General features: G+C 21.7%; 1 protein-coding gene across 1 annotated transcript in view; it reads left to right on the forward strand.

Moving 5' to 3' along the window:
• LOC114121594 (beta-1,4-N-acetylgalactosaminyltransferase bre-4-like) overlaps positions 1-18,701 on the forward strand; it is a 35,423-nt gene that overhangs the window by 3,884 nt on the left and 12,838 nt on the right. The window contains exons 2-3 of the mRNA XM_027984003.2: positions 12,052-12,300; positions 13,459-13,537. Of these exons, the coding sequence (XP_027839804.1) occupies positions 12,100-12,300; positions 13,459-13,537 (280 nt within the window). The 5' untranslated portion in view covers positions 12,052-12,099. The remainder of the gene's footprint in view (positions 1-12,051; positions 12,301-13,458; positions 13,538-18,701) is intronic.

The following is an 18,701-nucleotide window of genomic DNA, read 5'->3' on the forward strand; positions in this document are numbered from 1 at the left end:
TAAAAAAGTATATCCATTCAATAATTTAAAAAACAATTTTATTTTTCTAAACATAATGTGTTATAAAAATAATACCTAATAATTATTATTAGTATGTAATATTAAATAAAATCATCCATTTTATTTGCCATTGTCTATATAATCCACTAACACTAACGTTAAATACATGTATAGATCACTGATATATTAGAATTATCATTAAAGAACATAATATAGGTTAGATTATTAAATATTAGTTGTCTCACAAGACTTTCAATTAAAAAATCGATAAAACCTAACAATTCACCACAAATAACTATAAATATTATAATTAGTTAGTACAAATTCTACAATATAATTTTAATATATTTCAACTATTCAAAATATAAAATTATAAATATGATATTAACTGCAATAATTTATTTTTATATAATAACGAAAAAGCTACTTATTTTATTTTTCAAATTATTTTTTGCTAAATGACTTTTGCATTACAGAATGTATAAAAAATAATTCTCACAATAATACTACTAATTTACGACACTATTCATTACGTTTATTGGTAAACATATTTTATATTGTTAAATGGGTTTGAAATGTTTGAATTTAATAGGTATATTTTTATAAAAAATAATGCTACATTTTCTTTTATAGTTTAAATGCCTTACCATTATTTATCTACATTTTTGTAGATTTGACATTTGAGTACCGATTTATTCATGCAAATTCGTATCAACGAAAGACTATAAATATGACAGTTTCTGTAAAACAACAATTTTTCCCTATGAGTCATTAAATCAACTATAGATTTTTAATACTTTTAATTTATGGCCATAAATTATTTAAAACTTTTAATAATGTTAAAATTATAAGTTATTTATAAAAATGACGTTATTGATAAACATAAAAGTTTCAAATTATAGATGATATTGTGATCAAAATAATATCCTTATGGTTTTTAAACATTATTTTCTTGGATACTTATAAATATACTTTTGTATTTAAAGAATTAAGTAACTTATCATTAAATCCTTTTTATATATTTAAACATAAATAATATTTATGAATAGTCAACTTCAATTATTAGTAACACTTACAAAAACATATAGTTATTATAATATTTATGCTTATTTTTTTTTTCCATTTGAATAAATCTTTTAAATAATAATTTTTTGTACTTAAATATTTCTTAAATTACATTGAATGTAAAAATAACTTTTTCTTTTTACCAAAATGTTTAAATATACAATATTAGTTTGAAAATATACATCATTGTTACTATTTTTTAAGTCGTATCTCAACATACGTAAACCACTTTCAAGTAAAAAAAAATACTAAAAACTATTTGATAGACATTCATATACTACTTAAAATATAAATGAAGTATAAAAAGCAGAAAACGTTTTAGATTCGGATCAATAGTTCTTAATTAACTGTTTTACTAAATACCTACTTCTATTTGAAGTTCTCAAGAGACTACATATAAATTGGTAATGAGTTTTATTATTATAAATCTAAACAGTTAGTTATCGAACTAATATCTTTCATATAATATATGGCGTGTGATCTTTTGACTATTATTTTAACGTTATTTTAAAAAACGTTTCTGAATTTATATTTTATATTGATAACATTTTTTTATTTTTACAAGATTTGAATGAAATATAATTAGCAAACTAATAACTATTTATATCATAATAAAGTAATAAATTCAACCTTCTTATACTTCAAATATCATTTATTAATTTATCAGTCATTAAGTTATAATAAATGAAAAAAAAAAATAATTTACACATATTTTATTATAATACGGTCCATGTAATTTAACACAAGTAGCCTTTTCATAATATAAGTTAAAATATTTGATAAAAATATACATTATTTATATTTTATTTTATATTAATGGCAAGGGCTGTACATTTAATGCAATTACATATTTTTATTAAAATTTTATATAATAATTTATTAAAACAACAATAAGCAAAAGAAAAAATATGTTAGACCTAACCCAAATATGTTTAACCTAACCCGAGTTAAAATTTGACTAGCAACTTAATATTTTCTATTTATTGTGACTACTACTGAGTGAATACCAAAATTGAACTATTAAAATTGTTTTAAATTTAAAATGTTTAAATTACTTAACTATATAATATGTGTATAACAATTTTATAGCATTTATTAGAACTGATAAATAGCTTATAAGCATTAAAAATTTAAAAATATCAAAAACTAAATAATATAAGAGTCTATAGTTCATAAAATCAGACTCTGGTTAGGTTAGTCACACCAATTTATGTCTTAGAAAAAGTGACTCTCTTAAAAATTATTACCAAATGGAAATATATTTTTCCGTGTTCATTTTATAGTTATTATAAATGATTATGATCATTGATCATATTATTATATCGAATTTCAACAGTTTACTGTTTATAATCTTTGAAAATAAAAGTGATACAACCAAAATAAAATAAAAAAATTAGTTTTTAGCTATATAAACGATAATTTATTTAATTAATATAATTACGTAAATGATTAATAATGGAAGTATTGTAATATTATATTAATAAATCACTACTCTAAAATATTGTTTTGAATCTCATTTTCATAATTTTGTGTAAAAGTGTGAAGCAACGCATTTTAAATAAAAGTGTTTTAATATATTAAAGATATATAACATATTTAGAGTATTTAGACTCAAATATATAAAATAAATCTGTTGATTAAAATAACATAGATATATTTTACGAAAGGATTATTTCAAAATGTTTTTGTTATTATTTACTCAGACTGTAATATAAAAGCTTTAAAACTTCATGAAATGTTAATATTTAAACTTAATATCTTTTTAATGTTTTAGTGAGAAATTATTAATAATTTATGAATCAAAGTTTTGTATTAGAAACTAGAAATTTAATATTTAGTAATTTGTATTCATAAATTTGAATTTTTTGTATGGATACTGAATACTAAATACCATGATATAATTATATTTTTAAGTGTAAAAACTTTTATCATAGCATAACAAAAACGTACCTACACGAAGAGGTAAAAACGAATTATGAAATCATTTTTTAATATAGTTCTTTATAAGTCTAAAAAGCACATTATTAAATTGATATAAAACACAAATAATAAACTTAGTATATGTTAGTCAAATTTGGGAAGATGTATTAGAGATCTAGAGTTAGGTACCTACTATAGAAATGTATTAATTTAAAAATGTATTAAATCTATGTGAAGAATTTATTAGTGTAAATGTAAAAATTTAAAAATTATACAGAATATATACTACAGGTGTATTGAAAACTCGCTATAATTTACTCACTACGGAAAAAACTATATTGATTCTTCTTCTTCTTCAAATATACGACCACCAGATCCATCTTATCAAGCATCTATCTCTGTCAGATGCTCGTTCTTTCCAATATAAACCCAAGGCTTCTATATTATCTTATATGTTTTCACTACATCTTTTCGTCTCAAATAAAGTCTTTTTAAAAGCATTTTTCTCGCTGGATCCTTTTCTAATATTATGTGCTACAAGACAAGTTGATAAGTATATTGATACATTAGTGTATTTAAAAGTAGATTCTAAGTGGAACTTTATGGTTTTGCTCAAATGTCTTTAATTGAATATTTTAATCTATGATTCAATTAACAACTCGATAAATTTAAAAACAATCTGTTTAAAGTAACAGCTTTATTTAATTTACAATCGATTGATATCGTTAAGTATATACCCTACATGTTACTTTTGAAAAGAATTACTTCATCATAAATGGTTTCACTGTAAAAATGAATAATAAAAATTAGTTATTAGAAAACTAATACTATTCTTTGCACAGAGCTTAAAATAATATTAAGGGTATTAGTTTACTTTTAATTTGTATAATTTTTAACTTTTTCTGGGTATCATTGTGTACTTATAAAATAATAAATATTATTGTTATTATTTATCAGTCTAGTATAATAATATATGAGTATAATATAACAGTATAATATAACGTGTATACCAAATAGTTCAATATTTGTGGGATTCAAAAACAATAGGTATTTACTATTTACAATACACAGTATTATAACGTGTTGAAATATAAATAGAAAATTATTTTTATGATAGGATATTAGTAATGGATTGTAATTGTAAATTGTAATAGCGTAGGTAACTATAATATATTATTTGAAATACTGAAAGAAGGGTATTCGTTGGTATTCGTTAGCAATACGCACAATCATCAGGGTAGGAAAATGGAAGGGGGTGTTCAAATAGTTTGAAGGATAAAACGAGAAGACAGTAAGAATATTGGATTTAGTCAGACATAAGTTAACCCTAAAATTGACTAGTGAAACACAACGGGAAGGGTGAGTCGATTTCTCCTGATGAGAATTTAGAAAGAAAGACGAGGTTTCCATTTCATATCTGATCAACCGGTCAGAGTATCTGTATTTAATATATTTTTGTGAACGGGTATAGAATATATTATAGAATATTATATTTTCGTCACAGGTGGAAGAGAATAGAACAAAAAATAATTGTTTCTATTTTATACTTAAGATATTGCTACAATATTAAACAACTTTTATTGAGTATTATAGAATAACCGATGATTGAAGATAACGTTTTTGCCAAATTTTGATACAACTATCAAACTTTTTAGGCTTCAGGGTGTTTATTCAATTCACTGATTGAAAAAAAAATATATAATTAACATTTTAAAATTGAAACTGAATATTGTAATATTTAGTTGTTAAATATATATAGGTAATCTATACAATGCAAACTATTGTGATAGGTACCAGGTATGTTTATTGTACATTTATATTTATTTGTATATTTATATTTATGTATTCATTAATTATACAAAATGTACAACGACTGTCAAAAAACTAAAATAATTCGACCTTTACTTTTTTTGTATTTTGTCTCCATTCGCCAAAATGTACTTGCGAAATAATAAGTAACCATCACTGCCTCCGACGTATCGTGTTTTCATTTATTTAATTAAACACAATTTTCTCCTCCGATATATCCAATTATTTCATGTTGAACCGTAATCATCGATATCGACTTCAAATAAACTATTATTAGGTAGCAATAACAAAATTAGTTGACACTTTTGAATTTTATAAACTGTTTAGAATAATATACATGCATTAAAATATAATATAGTAAGAATCAAAAGTATTATTTTAAGTATTAGAGTATTGTTTAACATTAACCTGGTTTAATCACCCCCAATGTGCGTGTCTGTAAGTTACTTATGCGTGAATTTATTTTTAATTATTGTTATTTTTATTTAATTTACATCATAATTTTACATTTAATATTATATTATGCACATGTTTAAAAAATATATATATATATATATTTCATGGGTAAAAAAAAATCTTTTCATAAATCGTTTATACAAGAATGTTTAAATAATTCATATATGGTTATAAATGGTTAAGTATTATAATAACCTTGTTTTTTTTTATAATAAATTCTATTTAAACTTATTTTTTTTAAAACATGACGTCTTAGAAATTAATTCCCCAGATTCCTAATAAAAATAACTTTTTTTTCCATCCAAACCTATGACACGCGCTTTTAAATCTTTCAAAAATCTAACACCTGAAACTTAGAATATATGCTTACAAGATTTTGTGAGAAACCTGATTAAAACATGCAGGAGTTAACTCGAAACCTGAAAAATTTTATTTTGCCAATTTCATGCGATATGTAATCTTTAAATGTTGTATATTTTTACAATTAATACGATTTTAATAGTAATTGACTATTATTATATTACATCATACTATCATTTATTAGTAATATTGTATGAGCTAAAATAACATTGTTAAGATTACATAATAAATTTAAAAAATTATAAACACGTTCAAATTTGCAAATTAAGTTTGTTCAGATCCAAAATAAGAACGAAATATTATTCATTTCCTTAAGCAAATATAACGTTTTGATAAACTATAGTTATAAAATTATCATTAATAGGTATAATTAATATCATTTTCTCATTTTTATAATTATTATATCATACAAAAAAAATGTATTATAAATATTTATCGGTTACATATTATTACATTGTAATCATATACTACTCTAAATTAATTATGTTGTTTAATTTCGTAAAAGGTATTTTAATATTATCTATAGGTTAATAACATTAAGTATTCTTAATATATATTTATATTATATATAGTGCTAATGGCCAGTTACTGAATCCAAATTTCATTTCTTGATCATGATTAATAGGATTTTTCAGACAATATTTTCTGGATTAATTAATTATCTTATTAATCCATGTTAACCTGATTACAATTATGTGTAGTTATGAGCGTCCAAAAGTTTAAGTTTTTGAATTTTGGTGTTTGAAAACTTGAAATATTTTCAGTAACTTGAAATCTGAAATCAAAATAAAATAAATAAATAATTATTAAGGTTATCACCTAACTAGACATATAAAAATATTAAAAAAATAAACTAAATTATCAATACAATTAAAACTTGCTTTATTGAAAGGTGATTCTCCTCAAAAAATAATTTAAATTTATAATTACTTTGCTACTACCACTAGGTGACTTCCCACCCTAACTCTTAATTCCTTTCCGCAAATATTACATTTAATTATTGTATATTGTATTTATTTGCACAAAATGTAAATATTCTATATAAAATAAAAAATAAAATTTAAAAAATAATTTTATAATGTAAAATTATGTAACAACTAAAAGTGGAACCTAATAAAATGGGTCAACTTCAAAATTAACTTAATAAATGTATTTAAATATAACTGATTTAAAAATTGAATCCAATTTTATTTTTAAAAATGCAATGCAAGAGAGTTGAGTTTAATGTCTTGTTTGATTTGTAAATTAATGGTTCAAGTATATTAGAATGTTCGCTGTAAACAAATTTAAATATGTATGAAATTATATTTAAGATCTTAATGCTTTCATAATTTGTATTACTTCTTGTGAAACCCTTTTGTTTCCATCATGTACATTTTAAGTTCACTGATAGCATTTTGTGCGTGCATAATATTAAGTATAATTAAAATGTATAATTAATAATTGATAAAATAGCGTATCAGTAATATCTCAACAATTAATTTGTGTTAAATTTATTTTTAATAGCTTTGCTTGAATTCTAAAAACAAATAAGATTGGTGATAATTTATAATACATTTGGCTAACCATTTGATATAAATTTAGAATTTATCTAATAGTATTTTATTTAACTTTTTAACTAATAAAATCATTAAAATGAATAATATTTTTGTTGACATTAAAATTGTTTTTAATTAATTTTTTTACTCATATCATTAACTTCAAAGCACAATTTAACAAATAATTGTTAGTACTATAGTTACAATTTTATACTGTATTTCAGTAAATGCATAAATTTAAAATTATTGATAGGTATACAAAGAATTTATTCAACAAAAACTAAATTGTGTAAAGAAATAATTTAGTTTATCTATTATTTAAATTAAACAATAAATACTAATATATTAATGTTAATTGCTAATGTTCACAAAACACATGATAAAAATCTAAGAATTTCAAAATATAGTATTATATTATGCATTTATGTATAATGAGTTTCACATAATAAATTCCCAAGTGTTCGCGTTTTTGATAAGCAACATTGAAGTGACATCAGGCAGTTGGCCGCTAGGAACTGATAAATAATGCCCAAGACCGAAAAGTCCTTTTCAAGCATTTGTTATGTCCACTCACTCCACTGACACATTATAGACACGGAGAGAGATGGTCATAAGATAGAAAGTGAGAGAGTTATGTAGATTTGTAACGTTAACGATGAACGTAATGCGAGGACACAGGGTGAAGTGGACAAGAGAATTCTGACATACAAATGAGTAAAACGCAAGGTGAGACACGGAGAGAAAATAATAGTAGGATGACAAGAGGAAGAGTATTTTGGTTAATGGATTTTCTCAATTGGTTTTGCTCGTTGAATGAAAATTATTGATCTTATGTCCTTGTCTTTTTTTGTAATGGCCAACCTATTATATTATACTTTTAATTTTCATAAAACAAAATGTGTTGTATTTTTTCTATCCTCCCAACTTGTGAGATGATTCTAGGAATGACAGTTATAAAGTATTTCTGTCTTTTAAAAACCCTTTTACTCGTATAATGAAAAGTGACAAGACAACATTAGCCCAATGTTATTTCACATAATATATATTTTTAAGTTACATTTTTTTAATGCGAAAAATATTTTCATGATATAAACCGTGACAGTTCTTAATATTTTATTTCTATTTCATCTTTAGTAGGGGTAAAAACTTTCTACACTTTTATTGAATTATTAAATTATACGACGTTATTGAGTGTTAACTCTAGATCGAAAAGGGACTACGAGTTGAATATTTTACGAATGTCATTATCAAAGTAAATATGTAAATATTTTATACTTATTTCCGTAAAGGACAAATACAAAACATTTTTTTTTTTTTTTGAATAAGTTTTACTATAAATTAATACTTAACATATGTCATACTTTGACATATAAAATAAGCCAAACATTAAAGAATTTTTGGTGGCGAACAAACGAACAAAAAAAGTCCTTTCTGAAATAATAATGCATTCGGGTTTAAATAATGTTCAGTGATCAGTAGTAATTTTATACTAAACTTTGTGGTGTTTATTTTAAATAAGACCATTTTAATTCCGTGCTAATTTAATTTAATATAATTAATAACGATAAATTATATTTATTATTTTTATAGTTCTAAGCTTTTCACTGGACCATATTTACTATTGTGTACATATATCATTAAATTATGCCAGTTCTTTGATCACAATATTCACAGTTTTAAATAATTTAATATGCTTTTACTTATACTTAGACGAAATGTGTATCAAGGGGTACTAATATCGCATAATTTATATATCTTAAATTATTTAGTAGAAAGCCGAAAGAGTAGATTATAAGTAATCATTATAATTGTATGTTCATCTCTATTTCATTATTTAGGTTCTTACTTAAATATTTGATGGTAACAATTGTTTAGTTTGAAATATTAGTGCTTAAGTAGTTCAATATTGGGATAGTATAATATATATATATATATATTACAATATATACATACGTATTTTACTTGGATGGATTATCGTGTCGATGTTGTTGATCAAATTACATTAATTTTGTTCGATAAGGTTGACAAAAGTACGCATTTTATAATCACCGTTTATTTTTATCATAATATTATCTAGAACTAATTTAAAAATTTAATATTTCCGAAGAATAACTATAAAATAAAATAAGTATAAATTGTACTTGAGGTATTATCTATTCTTTATAGCCTCGCTGACCTCTGTGAAAATCAATGTATTATACTCTGAGTGGACCAAGGAATATTAAATTTACGTTGCAATATTAATGCATAGGTTTTTGGTTTAGTTACTTTATTATGCATGTGATTGGTTAGAAGGATTTTTCTTAAGGTTACATACACCGAATCTTACCATCGATTGAAAATTGAGTTCAAACGTTATCTAAAAAGATTTTAGTTTCAAATATATAGCATCTTATTTGTAAATAAGACTTTCAGCATAGTATTAATAATATACTAATAGAATTATTTTTAAAAATCTAAAAAAAAATATATATTATTCATTTTGAATAATAGTATATGCAATTATATAGAATTCATAGGTTTATGAATTAAAACTATATTCGATATTATGTATTCATTAATCAATTAAATTAGTGTATATTTTGATATGATATATTCAAGGCATTAACGATTTAAAAAATTAAAGTTAAGTTACTTAATGAGAAACTTTTATTTTCATAAGTAACTTCTTACTTAACGAGTTAATTTATGCAATTAATACAACTACATACATTTTTTAAAAATTGTAAAATTTCCATTAGATTATGTTATTTGTTAAGTTTTAATAAAAATGTATGATAGTTGATTTTATATAAAAAAAAGAAAAATAACTTATTTTTAACTAAGTGAAGTCATTTCAAACTAACTTTTAATTTTTAACAAGTTAAATAAGTAAAAAAAGTAACTTTCAACTTTAAATTTAACTTACATTTTTCTATTTTAACTTTACTTCATTATTAAAAATAATTAGTTAACTTGCCATTCTTGGAAAAATATGTATATATGTTTTTAAAAATAAAAATAATTTTTTTTATCCAGTAAAATTTTATACGTTTTTTTTTTTTAATTTGTCGAATTATAAACATTTTTTTCTTTGGGAGATATGATGATCACTGCTGAGGACTATCACTCAAAATGTACGATTAATTCAAATTAGATAAAGAGTTTGGCAATTAATCCTAAATGCATTCAATTTATTTATAGAACAATATTATTATTCGGAAATAAATAAATTAAAATCGAATCAACTTTTATTAATTTTTTTAATTTGAGTTTTTGAAGTAAAGATTGCTTTAGAATTATCAAGTTTTCATTACCTTTAATAAATCAACTGAGTATAGTTACCAGAAATGTCTAAAAGTTTCCTTATTGAATTGGAAATTTATCATAATATCAAAACTGATACTAAATAATGTACAAGTGCTACATGGCCACATGGGATATTAAACCCTTATATGGTATTATTATTCCATCTGTTTATTATGCACACATTTATGCATAGATAACTTACGCGTGAATCAATAAGCTCCTTCAAAAGCTTTTGTTATACTACATACGAGTAGGTTAACAAAGGGGTTAATAATTTTACATATTTTGAAAAATATGGAGAAACATTATTAATCATTATAAATTATGATACTTCCATTATTGACATTTGACATCCAATATTATGTATTGTTTATACAATGTTCAAATTTATGGAATATATTTTTTTAACATTAAATATTATAGTTGTTCAAAATTTAATAGAGTACATACCTACCTATAATTAATAAACGTATATATCTTCTCAGACGGAAGGAAGATTTGAGTGCTTGCGTTACTTATTGAAACATTTTTTTATGATCAATATAATTGTGTAGATAAGTTTAAAATCAAAATGAAGCTTTTAATTAATTAAAAAATTAACAAAACAAAATATTAGGTGATTTTTGAATATTTTTGATATAATTATTGATTGTATAGTATATATGGATAAACTTTTGAGAGAAATAAAATAATGATGATTTTTATAATCTTTTTTACTGTTGAAATATTGATAGTAAAAAATAAATATGTACATTTAATATTTATTTTTAAAAGGTGTATATTTATTGCGTGTTCAAAATTATGCTAAATAACAATATCTCTATATTAAAATTCAGTAAATATTATGCAGAATAAACAATTCCGCCTGGATTTTGGATTATTTCATGTATTTTTCGTACCATTTGAAGTCATCTGCTCAACACTCTTACATTTAATCATAATTTATGTCAAGTGTTTATGTTGCATTACTTAATTAAACCTTATTTTGCAGTTTAGTTCTTGTGTCACTTGCATAATTTTTAAATCTTGTACTACCCTTATCTTTTTATGTAATTAAAAAAAAATATATTAAATCACTACCTGTTATAATAATCAATAAATCATAACATGTTTTGCTATAAAATATAGATGGAGTAGGTAGACCACTATTTTTGGTGTAACAAACTTGAACAATAATTATTCATAATTATAGTTACATAATAATAATAATACTTATAAATATTATAAGTAAAGCTAATTAAATAAATGTATTTTTTGTCCATATGAAAGAACCTTTAAAGATTTTTAATGACGATCTCTACTTTATGCATTTTCTATAAGTATGAAACTGAAAATTATTTTCACCTCAATAATTTGTTTTCTACCTAAAAAACTAAAACTAAAATTAAACAAAGATTTTTAGTTTTGAAATCGTAAAATATATAATTTAGAATTGTTTTTATCAATAATCGACATTATTTGATAGTGCGTATGAATCGATAATTTTACTGTATACTAGCACTTGCTGGTATCAATAATGTACTTACATATATATATAATTATTCATACTGAATTATTTTGCAATATTATAATATGAAATAATCGTTTAATCATCAAATTTATTTTTATTTTCCAGCTATAAAAAGCCACCAAATTAAATAATATTCATGTTCACTGAACTATAATGTCCATATTACCACCCTCGCGTGGAAAAATTTTATTTGGACTGGGTATAACCTGCTTACTGGTACAGTTTTTATATGTCAGCTATTACAACGAAACACGTCGTCTTGACAATTTTATTGCAACGACAACACAAGAATACTTTCCGTCGACCAACCCTGTGCCAATAACTCGCCTCAATCTTTCCGGTATTCAGACTATGGTAAGTAAAAAAAAAGTCCATATAATGATACAGATATATTTCATTGTAATTTGTAAACGTCACTTTAATATTTACTTTTACTTTTTTTTTTTTTTTTTATTAAAAAAAAACACACCTTGCGTGTTCATTTTATCGTGAAAACTTATCGTGGATTTGTTTATTCTATGCCCGCGTTACAATGTGTATACTGTATATTCTTTGATAAAATAACTTTTAATTATCTAATTAAAATATATAACACACGTCTAGTTCCTATCCGTAAATATTAAAATTTCTCACTTGGCATTACATCATTGTGTTTACACAAGGATTACAATGTTTTGATTGTTTTTAAATTGTTTTTCAAATGTGATGACCAAATTTACATTCAATATAAAAAGGTTTCAATTCGATAAGAAATATACTATCTTATCTGATTTTATTTTTATGTTTTTTTTTTTTTAAATTTTTTTAAAAACTAAAGTTTTCATTGTCAAATGATTTACGACAAATTATAAATTAAAAAGTTACAGTTTTTCTTTATTACTATTTAAAACAAATTAAATTAGATTAAAAATTCTTATTTATTTATATATAAAAAAAAAAATCAAGTGAGTGATATTAATATTATGTAATTAATAAAGCATAAATATTTTTAAGAAAATATATTTCATGCAAATTTTTATGCTGCGTATATTTATTTGTACATTTAAACGAGATATTATTACTTTTTAACATATACATCATACAATGTATACATTTTTATTCTACCCATATAATATTATATAATATACTTAGTTTCTATTATAAAGCTCATTTATTTATTTTTTTGTATGTTTAATTATACATAATTTATTTTAATTATATATTTTATATTAATCATATAATAAATAGGTGGCGTAAATAGTAAATAGAAAACTCAATAAATTTTGAATAAAAATATTAAAATATTTCATTCCATGCTTAAATATTTTTGATATTAAATGCGAAATTAGAAATGAAAAAAACTACAATGATTCAGCATAAAATTTTTTTTTTCTACAAGTAATTTTGTATTTAGAATATATTTTATCTTTTTATCTGCATGCATTTATTTCTTTTAAACATAAATACTGAGTTAGGTACTTCATCAAACAATACACCTACTATTCACTTTTTTCCTTTTGAATTATGTTACAGTTTTATAATAATGTTCAAACTGAAGAGACAAAAGATAAAAATCTTCTCACGCCGTGTCCACAAACTCCACTTGCTTTAAGTAAGTTAACAATATTATGAGCGGAGCATGGGCAAAATTTTAGGAGAGGGGATCAAAATATAACAAAAATTCTTAAATTTAAGATGATAAAGATTAAATGTTATTTTCACATATAAATGTATATATATTATATTTATTGAACTACAAGTTCATAGTATTTTTTGCCTAGAATGAGGCAAGTGCCCTATCTTACCCCCTCTAATGGGCGCCGAATGGAGCGGAGTGATAAATTTATTGATTATACAATAATATGTTTATTTATTTTTTTATTTGCACCTTAGATTAGTAGATTTTCATCTTAAACAACTTTTCTGGTAAAAAAGTGAATCTAGTTAGTAATCTTAAAGATTAAAACTAAAAAATTCACAGCACTTCCTTAATAATTGTTAAAAACTATAACTTTTATGCAAAAACAATTTCAAACAAAATCGATTTTCTTAGATTTTGTTATGGTTAAAAATATAAAAAATATTTTTAAATATTTTAATTTTCAGCTAATGTTTATATTGGTATTTTTTTATACTGTGGTATAGTTTTAAAATTACTTCTACTTTTTCAGCCTATTTACAAAAATTTTTAAATTTTCTTTTTTTTCCATGAATGTCAATAAAATAATTTTGCTTTGTTAAAAAGTTTGAGAATTATATTTATAATCCCTTTAATGTTGTTATTACTGAAATTAAAAAAAAAAAGATTATGCATTGAAAGTAATTTTTTTCTTTTTTAATAGTTTAAAGGTTCTAATTTTAAAATATTTTAATATAAAATTGTCGAATTCAATTTTTATTGTTTGAAAAATCTAATTTTTAACATTAACTTAAAAACTTCAATCATCGTCATATTTCTTTGAATTCTAAAAGTTTAATTTATACTTTTAAAGATAATTGAAACCGTTTCACCATAATTTATTCATTATTATAACTTTTAATTTGTCTCAAATAATTTTAATAATTTAATTTAAAGTGTTATCGTTAAATATTGACTTCTAGTAATTTATTTACTACAAATATATTATACATCGTTTTTTTTCTATCATGCATGTAATAGTGATTTTTAATTAAGGGTTTAAAATTAAATAAATAAATAGATTTAATGTTATCCGTTTTCTAGATAGAATATATTTTTCAACATCCAGTCAGTCTATGTATTTTATCTATTTTTACCTAAGAAACACAACATTTATAAGTCTACCCAATATTACTAATTTTTTCTGATTTTAATAAATTTATATTAATGCATTTCGAATATAGTTTTATAATTGATTTTGGTTAATAACTTAATAATTCTCATAAGCCAGCCAATAAGATAGTATAAAAATAATATAATTATCAACGGTTACTCTATTTTCGAGAATAATTTCATCGGTTGACTGATTGCAGCAATGATACATACTAAACGTTTATTGTTATATACGCGACACACAAAGGCACGCAATCGTTTAATCATGTCCCAGTTGTTTTGACATAAACAGTAGGAAATTATTCAAAATATACATGATAGCACATTAGGTATCATTCAATAAATGTGACATATAGCATTATTTATGGTTTTAGAAACCATAGTTCATAATATACTATTTTTGAAAAATATTATAATAAATAACATTTTACTCATACTTAAATCTGATTAAAGCATAATATTTGAATATGTATATTTAATTCAAACATTAGAATACAGTTATTCAGTAAATAACTAGGTATGTTTATTACTTTAATTAATAATGTTTAAAAGTATATTATATCTATAATATATTATTATTATAAATAACTACATTTAATTAACACTTCTACAGTTAAAATTTGTTGAATTTTCTAGAAATTGAGTCATTTACATTTTAATATATTATTTTAAAACTAAGTAAAAAAGACTTAACAATTATTTTTATGTTAAAAGGTTTGTATTAATTTTGTACTTTATATTTATAAATCATGATGAATAGAAGATTATCTATAATATTTAACATAGCAATTTATTTTTCATTATACAATTTTGTATGATTTGATAATTAATATTTTTATAAGTTTAAATAAATATAATTTATACAAAAATAATGTATAGGTAAAATATATTGGACGTTTTAAATTCAATTTATTTAATATTACTTATTATATAATTATTGTTGCTATAGGAGAATTGTAATCAGATTATTTTAACAAAAGTATAACAAATATATATTCAATATAAGAAATGCGTACAAATTCGTATTACTTTTTACAATACCTGACAATATTTTAATCAATTTTTATGATTTACATTGAATTTATATTACATTCTATTTGAGTAAAAGTTTATTAAAATTTATATATAATATTATTAATATTATCATTAGGTACCTACGTTAAAATGTAATGGGTATTCCTAAAAAAAAAAATTATAATATTTTATTTTTCTGATGTTAAGCATATTATGTAAACTTATCTTATCAGTTGTTTGTACGAATATATAATAATATGTGATTCATAGTAGGTATACAAAATATTATTATTGCCGTACAAGCTGAACAAAATTAAAAATATTCATAGTACGAAATTTGGAGTAAACGAAGAATAATAATTCTTAAAAGTATAATATAATGTAACCTCACAAAAATTACTCAAGATCAAAAACAAATTAAATTATGTAAAAAAATGTAATATTATGTTTAATAAAAATACAGTTCATTTTAGAGCATCCATACGTTATTCTTAAATTCTAATACCGCTTAAATTATAAAATAGTATAAAATATAATTTTGTAATTGATAAATTGTACAATATTTAAACGTAAATCATACTTAGAAATTATTATTAAAATTATAAAAAATCTTGTAAGCCTAAAGTTTTTATACTTTCTATAATTGCTATTTTAAGAACCTCTTATTAAGTAATAAAAAAAAATAGTTATAGGTAAGAATGTGTACCTACTACCTATGCTATACGTAAATTATTATATTGGATGAATAATTAAAATTTATAATGTATTGGATATAACTAAAGATTGATTCATATTCCTTATAATGTTTTTGAATTTTTAAGTAGTTTATATATATTTTTTTGTTTTAGATTTTTGAGACAGGAATTAATAATTAAAAATAATGGTGTGAGGAAAAATTGCTTAAGTTTGAAAAGAAATACATCATATTACACATGCAACCAAATAGTTGGGATATATTAAAAAATATTCCATGGCGGAATTGTTTATTTTCTTAGGAAGCTATATACTATTTATCTGTGATTCTATAGTTAAGTGAATCATATTGTGTTTGGAACAAAACTTGAACTGAGATTTTTATCTTATGGTGTAGTCAAATTAGTAGTATGATTCTATATAGAACTTTTTTTCATGAGTTTTCCAAACTTTGGTTTACATATTATTGATTAAGTACTTATCGAAGGGTTATAAATATTTACATAATATATATTCGTATATTGTGTAAAATATAAATTGTATTTTTGTTATTTAAATTTTTGAAAAAAACATTGCACTATTAAATGTAATTTAATCATAAAAAAATTCACAGAAATAATAATCAATGATTATTTACTGATTATATTTTTAAAGTCAGAGATAATTGGTGAAATTAATTAAATGAAACTCATAGCATTAAAAATAAACAATTGTACTTCGAAACTTTAAAGTGTTAATTGTTGTTTGACATTTATTTAGTGATTAATTGTAATTCTATAATTGTTTTATTCATATCAAATTGATAAGATTTGTTTTTATTTAAAAAAAAAAAAAATAATAATAGTATTTAAATTATAATAGTAACTTAACATTTTTACTTTTTTTATTAATATTTTAGTTGTTCGTTCTTAAGATATAAATGTTTACTAATAATATTACTGCTGTTGTATAACAATATTTTAATAATTTTTTTTGAATATGCTGATTTATAAAAATCAAACTTTGAATAATTAGTTACTTAATTAATTATAACTTACTAGTATTTAAAGTTTGAATGAATGTATTAGAGTCGCACTGAAGAACCTATTTAAATATTGGTTCATATTCCTCATTTTTAATAATATTTTAAACGCTATATTTACTTATTTAAAATACAATTTTAAGGTTTTAAAATTCTTAGAAAAATATTACACTTTGGAATATGAAATAAAAAAATGAATGTTAGAAATTAAACAAGTAAACAACTTGTACATTTTTAACAATTCAAAATATTAAAACAGATATTATTATACAGTTTTCCAAAAATATTGTTTTTTTTTATAGATTTTTATAAAGTTAAAGAAATATTTTAAAGATATTGTTCATCATATATGTTTAGTATTAAAAAAATCACTCAGTAGGTACAATTATATATAGTACGGTTTTTTTTTTAATTTAATACCCATTTTTCTAAGGAATGTACTATCTATTTTATTTTTTTTATACAGTAATTCATATAAATTATCTTGTTTTAAATTTAATCATACATTAATAGCTGAAATCACTACAAAATTTTAATTTTTTTTTTTTTTTTAATTAATAATTTCTATATTGAACATTTGATAACAATACAGTTTTGGTATTAAAATACGTGCAAGTGAATACCATTCTTCAGTATCTTCAAGGTAGTAGGTTTCAAGTGGGTGAACAGTAATAGATAGTTGTTAAATTTAAATTAAATTATACTTTATTGTACTTCTATGGAAATTATTATGAATAGAGATGTTTTGCACTTCTGTTAGCCTATATTACCAAATACATTTACATGGTACTTTTCTTGATATTTTTATTATAGTAATTTATATCGTATTACATTATTATTACCTACCTTTTGTGTCAATACCACCTTACCATAGTACATAAGACAATATGAATATTTTACTTTTAATCCACCCTCTAAATGTTTCAACCAGTTTCTTTTTTATGGAAACCACTCCAAAAGTTGAAAATCAAAACTCTTTTATTATTCAAATGGTAATTCTATTTAACCCATGTAATATAATATATAATCTAAATTATAGATTACTACTTAAAATAAAATAACTTCTACTGGTTTTGCAATTAATCCATATTACATAAATATGATAGTCGATAGACAGAATAAAGACAATACTTTAAATGCAATAATTGCTTTATTTAAAATTATACAAAAATAAGAAATATGTAAGAATATATTATACAAAAATAAATAAATTAAATTACAAAAAATATTGGTGAAGTTTATCTGAAATATATGAAT

Source organism: Aphis gossypii, chromosome 1 (genome assembly GCF_020184175.1).
Source record: "Aphis gossypii isolate Hap1 chromosome 1, ASM2018417v2, whole genome shotgun sequence".
Classification (NCBI taxonomy): Eukaryota; Metazoa; Arthropoda; class Insecta; order Hemiptera; family Aphididae; genus Aphis; species Aphis gossypii.